Here is a 9,642-nt window from a genome sequence, read left to right on the forward strand (position 1 = left end):
CGCCATTCTCCTGCCTCAGCCTCCTGATTAGCTGGGACTACAGGCGCCGGCCACCACGCCCGGCTAGTTTTTGTATTTTTTAGTAGAGACAGGGTTTCACCGTGTTAGCCAGGGTGGTCTCGATCTCCTGACCTCATGATCCGCCGGTCTTGGCCTCCCAAAGTGCTGGGATTACAGGCTTGAGCCACCGCGCCCGGCGAAGATTTCCTTTTTAACATCAAGTTATCATAGATGATCTGGCCACACACTGCTCTGAAATAAAAGTAGACAATGCCATAATTACTGCACTGCCCTTTCTGAGGCTCTGATGATTACATTAAAACACCTGGAAAACTGGAAAAGTAAAGCTTCCATGTCTCATAGTCACTCCCAGATACTCAGTATCTGTGGGAAACCTACAGCCTCTATTTATACAGAAAACGAGGGCGGGAAGCAAGCAATGGGGAAGGGGGTGTTACCTTTTATTTAATTAGCACAGAGAGATGAGTCAGAGGCTGCCTTCCACGCCTACAGACTGGCCTTTCCACAACGGTGCCTACAAAATCAGACTTGCTGCAGCCCAAAGCTATTTGTCAGCTTGCCAGGTCAGCTACAGAGCTGCCCAAGAAAACACAATTGAAGGAGCAACCGTCAAGCGAACTCTCCAACTAAGAGTGCAAACTTCACTCTCCATTCTGTTCAAGGTTAAGTGACGGAGGATTATCTGACAACTTGAACTTAGCTACACTACACAAAGACACCTCTAAGCCACCCTTCCTGCATCAGCTCACCAGTGAGCTATTTAGAGTAGTCCCTCCTTACCAGAGGAGGATGTGTTCCAAGATCCCCAGGGGATGCCTGAAACTCTGGATAGTACCCAACCCCATATACACTGTGTTTTTTCCTGTATATACATACCTATGATAGTTCTGTTGTTGTTGAGACAGGTTCTCGCTCTGTTACCCAGGCCGGAGTGCAGTGGCACAACCATGGCTCACTGCAGCCTCAACCTCCCTGGGCTCAGGTGATCCTCCCACCTCAGCCTCCCAAGTAGCTGGGACTATAGGCACACACACCACCATGCCCTGGCTAATTTTTGTGTGTTTTGTAGAGACAGGGTTTATCCATGTCGCCCAGGCTGGTCTCTTAACTCCTGGGCTCAAGTGATCCACCCACCTCAGCCTCTAAAAGTGCTGGGATTATAGGCATGAGCCACCTTGCCTGGCCTTATGATAAAGTTTAATTTCTAAATTACGCACAGTAAGAGATTAACAACAATAACAAATAATAAAATCAAACACTTATGATACTATGCCAGCATCACTACTCTTGTGCTTTGGGGCCTCTAAGTCAAATAAGGGTGACTTGAATGACTTGAACACAAGGACTACAATTCTGCAACAGTGGATGTGACAACCGAGATGGCTCCTAAGTGACTAAGGGGTGAGGAGCATAGGTAGACAGCTAGACAGCATGGATATGCTGGCCAGAAGTGATTCACATCCCGGTGAGATGGAGTGAGATTTCATCACATTATTCAGAACAGGGCATAATTTAAACTTGTGAACTGTTTATTTCTGGAATTTTCCACTTAATATTTTCTTTTTTTTTTTTGAGACGGAGTCCCACTGTGTCGCCCAGGCTGGAGTGCAGTGGCCGGATCTCAGCTCACTGCAAGCTCCGCCTGCCGGGTTCATGCCATTCTCCTGCCTCAGCCTCCCGAGTAGCTGGGACTACAGGGGCCCGCCACCTCGCCGGGCTAGTTTTTTTGTATTTTTTAGTAGAGACAGGGTTTCACCGTGTTAGCCAGGATAGTCTCGATCTCCTGACCTCGTGATCCGCCCGTCTCGGTCTCCCAAAGTGCTGGGATTACAGGCGTGAGCCACCGCGCCCGGCCCTCCACTTAATATTTTCATACTCCAATAGACCTCAGGTAACTGAAACCACAGAAGCAAAACGGCAGGTAAAAAAAGGGGGACTACCGCATTTAGCCAACATCAACCAAAACATCACCTTGACAGAACAATTATAGGGCATTTTACTGCATTTTGCCCACATCTTTATAAAGATGAATAGGAAAACAAAAGTGCTAGTGCTAGTGATAAGAAACACAGGTCTCAATGTTAATGCAGTGGAAGCAAGGATGGCCACCATCATACAGCAGGGAAACAGTGACTCAGTCACCATTTGGACTGTGAAAGTAATTGAAAAAGAAAAGGTCAAAGGTAAAGAAAATGTTGAAAATGACAGAAATATATTGTCAATGATGCCACCTAACAGAGATGAAATTAGGGATTTTTTTTTTCATTACTTTTGGCCTTTTGGGAATAGAAACACACCCAAACCTCTTAACGCAAAAGCTCATTAAGTGACTTTCACACATTCAATGTTAACACCTCTAAAGAAACCATCAAGTTTATCTACATATGAATGTAAGCCCAGAAAACATTAACAGCTACAAATAAGTGGTGGGTGCATGTTAAAAAAACTTTCTCAGTCACCCCATAATTCTGCAAAAAGAGTGGGATCAAATACAACACTTCCAACATAATCCCAACTTTGCAAAGTAAAATTATAAATAATGGCCAGGCGCGGTGGCTCACGCCTGTAATACCATCACCTTGGGAGGCTGAGGTGGGCAGATCACCTGGGGTCAGGCATTCAAGACCAGCCTAGCCAACATGGTGAAACCCCATCTCTACTAAAAACACTAAATTAGCTGGGTGTGGTGGCGGGCACCTGTAATCCCAGCTGCTCGGGAGGCTGAGGCAGGAGAACTGCTTGAACCTGGGAGGCAGAGGTTGCAGTGAGCCAAGATCGCACCATTGCACTCCAGCCTCAGCAACAAGAGCGAAAACTCCATCTCAAAAATAAATAAATAAATAAATATATATATGTATTAAATATAAGTAACTGAATATAAAGCATCAAAATGTTGTTCTCTCTGGGTAATGATATGTGTGATTTCCCTCTGTTTCACAAATACTCCCCACATTGTTCAAAACAGTATCATCATGGAAAGAATGAATTTTTGTAACTGGATCCCTTCCAGTGGAAGCACCATGTAATATAAATGAGGACTTAACATCTCCAATCACTATAAACAAAGAGCAATAGGGAACAAGAGTTTTGTAACCAAAAGAGCTCAACAGGGGGTTCAGCTAGGTCACAGTAAGAGCTCTGCCTATGAGAAGACAGGAAACGTCCTTGCAGTAGCCAGGATTTAATTTCAATGAATCGGATGACCCAGTACTAAGTGGTGCAATCAAGTCTACGAAGCACAAATTCTGTGAGGACTCTCAAAACAACAGAAGGATCATTACTGAGGAAACATTAATTGAGTAGGGACCTCAAAGTAGAGATCTGGGTTTTACAGTGAAGAAGGAAGGACATTTTGGGGGAAACATCATCATTATTATTTTTTTTTTTTTTTGAGACGGAGTCTCACTGTCTTGCCCAAGCTGGAGTAAAGTGCCCTGATCTTGGCTCACGGCAACTTCCGCCTCCCAGGTTCAAGTGATTCTCCTGCCTCAGCCACCTGAGTAGCTGGAATTACAGGCATATGCCACCACGCCAGGTTAATTTTTGTATTTTTAGTAGAGACAGGGTTTCGCCATGTTGGCCAGGCTGGTCTCGAATTCCGCCCGCCTCGGCCTCCCAAAGTGCTGGGATTATAGGCTTGAGCCACCGTGCCCGGCCTGGAATCATCATTATTGTATGTGGTATGTCATTTATTTTTTAAATAAGTCTTCATGGACTCTGTGTATGTGGGTGTGTATTTTAAGCTGCATTCTAGGGGCATCAGTTGCCCTGATAAGACGTATTCCAGCAAACATTTAATCAAAGGCCACACTGCTGGCAGGCACAGCTGGCCTAATCGCATTTACACAGACCAACCCTTTGTAACTTTTCGCTTTCCTGACTGTTGAGCCACTGCTCACTCCCCTCCTTACTCCCTTATGCTCACTTTAAAGGGCCCGGTCACCTCGGCACAAAACTGAATGGAGCTCAGTTCTTTCCCCTACAGTCAATAGTTACTGAATAAAACATGTTTTTACTGCTTTAACTAATGTCTGGCTTTGTTTATCTTTGACAATGGATAGTCCCTGGTGGCATTCCAGGCTTTGTTAATTAACATAACAGACATTAGAAATGAGTTTTACTAGCCTGGGCAGCAAAGCCAGACCCATCTCTACAAAATTTAAAAACTGGCCAGGCATGGTAGAACGCACCTGTAATCCCAGCTACTTAGGAGGCTGAAGTGGAAAGATGGCTTGACCCCAGGAGTTGGAGGCTGCAGTGAGCTATGACTGAACCACCGCACTCCCGCATGGGCAACAGCCACATCCCATCTTTACATACATACATACATACGTACATACATGCATACATACATACATACATGCATACATACACACATAAATGGGTTTCCATTGAGGAAAATCTTGGTGATCTAGAAATAGGATCTGGCTGGACATACTGGGCCTGGGCATTCCTGCTTTGCATAAACTGGCTATAAAGATAGAGTGAATAGGGCCGGGCACAGTGGCTCATGCCTGTAATCCCAGCACTTTGGGAGGCAGAGGCGGGCAGATCACCTGAAGTCAGGAGTTCCAGACCAGCCTGGCCAACATGACAAAACCCTATCTCTACTAAAAATTAGCCAGGTGTGGTGGCAGGCGTCTCTAATCCCAGCTACTCGGGAGGCTGAGGCAGGAGAATCACTTGAACCCAGGAGGCGGAGGTTGCAGTGAGCCAAGATTGTGCCACTGTACTCCAGCCTGGGTGACAGAGTGAGACACTGTCTCAAAAAAAAAAAAAGACGGAGTGAATCTTTACTCAGAATGGCAACCATGGGGTTGATCCTCCTGGTGCAATAATCTCGGCTGCCCACCAACCAGAAGTTAGCTGAGTCTTGCCTACTAGAATGTTGGCGCATCTGCCTCAGGTGAACTTTTCAGGCAAGAAGCCTATGACAGCACCAACAAGGTCAAAGAGCTGGAACGTCAGGAAGTCTTAGAACAGGCCGCATCACTGTTCTGTACGTATGCCACTGTCTGTATGTGTGACAGAATTTGGTCTGTGACTTTGGTCTTTATGACCTGAATTAGGCATGAGGGAGAAGTTAAATCTCATCCAACCATTAACCACTGGCAGCCAACAATATCTACCAAAACGGCCTAATAGCAGGGTATTCAAAACTGCATTGGGTCCATCTGGAGCAATTATTATTTATTCATATAGGAATAACAAGTAATAGCAGTCTGGTACAAAAGTCACCCAACTCAAGTCAGATGGGCCAGTATGCAATGCCTGGCTCTACCATCAGTCAGTTGGTAACATCAGTTCACTTATTTCTCTATACTTTAGGTGACTCACCTGTAAAAGGAGTCCAAGCAGGGGTTTTGTGACGAATTAATGAATTATAATGTATGTAAAAACAAAGCACATACTGTGGGCTGAAATAAATTTCAGCATTATTATTGTCATACATGCCTATACTTGCCTGCAGTAAGCCCTCCCAATCCCTATTGTAAAACTGCCTTGGAAAGGTTATCTAGATTTTCCAAGCACATACCTCACTTCCGCTCTGACAGTGCGCAGTCATTTTCTTTTTTCTTTTTTTTTTTTTTTTTAGACAGTGTCTCACTCTGTTGATCAGGCTAGGGTGCAGTGGCTCAATATCAGCTCACTGCAACCTGCACCTTCCGCGTTCAAGTGATTCTGGTGCCCCAGCCTCCCAAGTAGCTGGGACTACAGGTCGTGTACCATCATGCCTGGCTAATTTTTGTTTTAGTAGAGACGGGGTTTCGCCATGTTGCCCAGGCTGGTCTCGAACTCCTGGCCTCAAGCGATCCACCCACCCGGCCTCCCGAAGTGCTGGGATGATAGGCAAGAGCCACCACACCCAGCCAGCACTGTCATTTTTTTGTAGCTAACTTCCCCCACACTCCCACCTCCACATAGCCCTTAAGTTAAAGGAGAACAAGGAAGCCCTGTGTTCATTACCTTGTCCCTAGGGGCCTAGCACAGAACTTTGAACCCATAAAGTGTTGGGTGACCACTCCCCTGTAATCTCTACCTTCTTAGCATCCATTAGCCAACACCCTAAGCAAAATCTAAGTGAATATCAGAGTAGATACAAAAATAAAATAAGATGATCTGGATATTATCCTGATGCAGATGGGTAATGGCCACTAGTAAGTTAAGATTTGGGGGGTTCCCCACACTCTGCCAAATCCTATATTACAGACTTTACACTTACCATCACATGTAATTTTCACAATAACCCTAAGAAGTACCATTCAACAGTTGAGGTAAAGTTAGGTAATAGAGGGTAACTCATCCAGTCACACCAGTCCTCACTGTCCAGATTTCCAAATTGAAACCCAGGCCTGAGTCCAAAGCCCAGGCTCTTTTATGGGTTACATATTATTCATGATGGTCCTCAGTTAAAGAAAGTCGTCAAAATGTCTCTCTTCGACCTCAAACTTCTCCTGACTTAAATACCTAATTGGTGACTTGCCATTTCCATTAAATTTATAATAGGCATCCCTAATGTGACAAAGCCAAGAAACTTGGGTTTTCCTCACCAAATGTCCTCTTCCTAACAGCCTCCTACTTCACCTCAGTAATGCTATCATCATCTACCCAGGGCTCAGGCCAGAAACCGAGTCTGTCTCATTCCCATATCCCACTTCTAATCCTTGCTCAAACCCAGTTCTACCTCTGAAATACACCCAAAGCCAACAATGTCCCACTGTACTCACTCCTACAGTCATAGTCTAAATTAAGGTACCACGCTCTCTCCTCCTGGGACTACAGCAACAGCAGATTGCCAGGATTCAAGCTCCATCAGGAAAGGATTTTTGTTCACTACTGAAGCCTAGAACACTGCTTGCCCCTAAGAGACAAATATCCACTTGGGTTTTCCTCACCAAATGCTGCATGACCAGCTCGAACTGCTTTCCTCACCTCCACTCGAGCCCCCGTTACAGTCCAGTCTGCACAGCACCCCAAGTATCTTCTAAGTGCAAATCAAACCACAGCTCTCCCCTGCTCAAAATGCTCCCACAGCCTCTCACTGCAACCAGAATTAAATCCAAAGTTCAAAGGCAGCTGACAGGCTCTGGCCATTTCTGGTCCTGCTCTTCTCTCTGACCTCATCTAAGACACCCCAGCCACCCTAGACTCCCTTGCCTCTTCTCACTGAGCAGTCTCAACTCCACAGGCATCTTTCTCAGACTCTCTCAGCAACCCTCCTCAAGGTTGCTTACCACAGGCCTTCTGACAGGACCAGTATCATATTCATCGTTTCATTGTTTACATGTTTATGAATGATCTCCCCTGCCCAGACAGGCCATTGAGAGCAGAGATGCTTGTCTGACTTATTACTATATAGCCGGCTCCTGGCACAAGGTAGGTGCCCAAACAAACAAAAGAACTGGTAACTTCTGAAGGTGCTGTGAGGTTTTGTTTGCTTTCTTTTTTTTTTTTTTTTTGAGATGGAGTTTTGCTCTTTTTGCTCTTGTTGCCCAGGCTGGAGTGCAATGGCATGATCTTGGCTCACCGAAATCTCTGCCTCCCGGGTTCCAGCAATTTTCCTGCCTCAGCGAGTAGCTGGGATTACAGGCGTGCGTCATCACAACCGGCTAATTTTGTGTTTTTAGAGAGATGGGGTTTCTCCATGTTGGTCAGGCTGGTCTTGAACTCCCGACCTCAGGTGATCCGACCACCTTGGCCTCCCAAAGTGCTGGGATTACAGGCATGAGCCACTGCGCCTGGCCTGTTTGCTTTCCTTTTAACTTCCTACCGCCCCATCCACAGGAAATCAGTGTGATCACTATCACACTGCACTGAGGCCCACCACAGTGATGCTTCCAGCAGGCCTGGGAAAACAGGGGTTAACTTTGATTTGGTTCTTTCCAAAGTCCTAAGAGGGGAGACTTTAGAAACCTGCCAAAACATCAATAGCAAAATAATTCTTTTACAAAACCCATTTGAATACTGGTAATTACAGAGCCCTAAATTAGGCACTTGGGAATGACAGAAAGAGCCTCAAGGGGACTTCAAGGGACCAGGACAGATGTCCCTAAAGAGCTATAATATAATTACTACGTAATAAAAAGTGTTGCATCATATTGGAGAGAAATATTTCAAAACGAGAATAAAAGATTTGCAGAGCTTTCTGAAAACAGTCTTTGCTGGTCCACCTTGTTCTCAAAAACCTGGTAAGGTGGGGACCATTCTCATTCTCTTTCTCTCTCTCTCTCTCTGCCTGACTCAGGGAAAAAAATCATTTCATCTTCAGTAGTCAAAAGCCTCAATTTCCTCAACTCTGAAAAGACCAGCTTTAATGCATGCCAAGCACAGTATTAGACCTCAAAAACCAAGACAGCTCCACGTGGCCACTCCAAACAGGACAGACAATCTGCCAATATAATCGCCGGTTACAGAAACCCACAGTTTAACCCCTGCATCACTTACAGCTGGCCTCGACTGTGGAAAGGCTGAGTGTCAGCAAGAACACCCCGAACCTGGATGCTCCCCAGAGTCTGATTCGTTCGTGAAAACTACCTCCATTAAAACTCTGTACCGAAACGCTGATAATCGACATCTACAGAGAGAAAGGAGCTCCACATCCAGGAGACTCGCCTACTTCGTTTTTTCTAACTCTGCAGGAAGGAGTGAAACCAACATTACAGGGCTAAGACGTACTAATTCTACACTGATGCAGTAACTTGTAGGAGACATAATGTTTTAAGATATCATAGGTTTAAACAGGCGAGAGTTTAAAAACAGGTTAGAGCAAGTTTATTTGCAAAGAGAGACAGGAAGGCTCGAGCCCTACCCAGGCAGTCGTGCTAGTACCGAGCCAGGGTTGGGTCGGGAAATTCAGGAAGCAGGGCTGAGTTTTCCCTTCGCCCAGACCTGCGTCCGGTAGTTTGGAAGTCAGGCTTCCAGACATTTTCAAAGGTACAGAACCCACGCTCGACTTCGAGATGCCAAGCGCAACCTGCTTGGGTTGTTTGACCCGAGTTTTATTCAGGGCATAGCAAAGGAGACGTTGCCTAAACCCACTTTTCCTCCTGATTCATCCGACAGGCAGAGTGGAGAGGGCTACGGAGCTCGGCGCTATTCACCAGTGCCGGGTGCAGGAGGCGACACGTCCCTGGAGCAGTCGGGATCCTCCGCCAGAGCCCTGCACGCCCCGCCCCACGCGGAGTCCCGGAGGCCGGAGGGGAAGACCCCAGGGTAGCCTCTTGGGCTTCCCCCTACCCCTTCCCGCCCGCCCAGGGCACAGGATTTCCCGGACGGCTGAGTGCCGCAGGGCCAGCCCGAGCGACCCACCCGAGCCCTACGTTCGGCAGCGGAGCTGGGAGCGCACCCAGGCAGGTCCTCGACGCCTGGTCTCCTGGCCCGGTTCTCCGATCTGACAACCCCCGCGCTGCGCCGTGTCTCGCTCACCTGGCCTGCACAGCACTGAGCTGACATCGCGGCAGCTAACGCTGAGGGCGCGCTCGCTGGCTCCCCGCGCCGCACCGACTGTCCTGGCTGTCTCGCGCCTCGAGCGCTTGGCTCAGCCGCAGCTCACACTTGCACGCAGATCAGCCTCGGCCAAGCGCCTAGGCGCCGAGGCCTGGGTGAAAACAACCGCGGCCA

General features: G+C 47.1%; 1 protein-coding gene across 2 annotated transcripts in view; it reads right to left on the reverse strand.

Moving 5' to 3' along the window:
• Window positions 1-9,634, reverse strand: part of SERINC5 (serine incorporator 5) — a 156,785-nt gene extending 147,151 nt beyond the window's left edge. For both annotated transcript variants that reach the window (XM_011934331.1, XM_011934330.1), the window contains exon 1: window positions 9,448-9,634. In XM_011934331.1, the coding sequence (XP_011789721.1) occupies window positions 9,448-9,474 (27 nt within the window). In that variant the 5' untranslated portion in view covers window positions 9,475-9,634. The remainder of the gene's footprint in view (window positions 1-9,447) is intronic.
• Window positions 9,635-9,642: the final 8 nt, after the last annotated feature.

The sequence above is a fragment of the Colobus angolensis genome, unplaced genomic scaffold (genome assembly GCF_000951035.1).
Source record: "Colobus angolensis palliatus isolate OR3802 unplaced genomic scaffold, Cang.pa_1.0 Scaffold134, whole genome shotgun sequence".
Lineage (NCBI taxonomy): Eukaryota > Metazoa > Chordata > Mammalia > Primates > Cercopithecidae > Colobus > Colobus angolensis.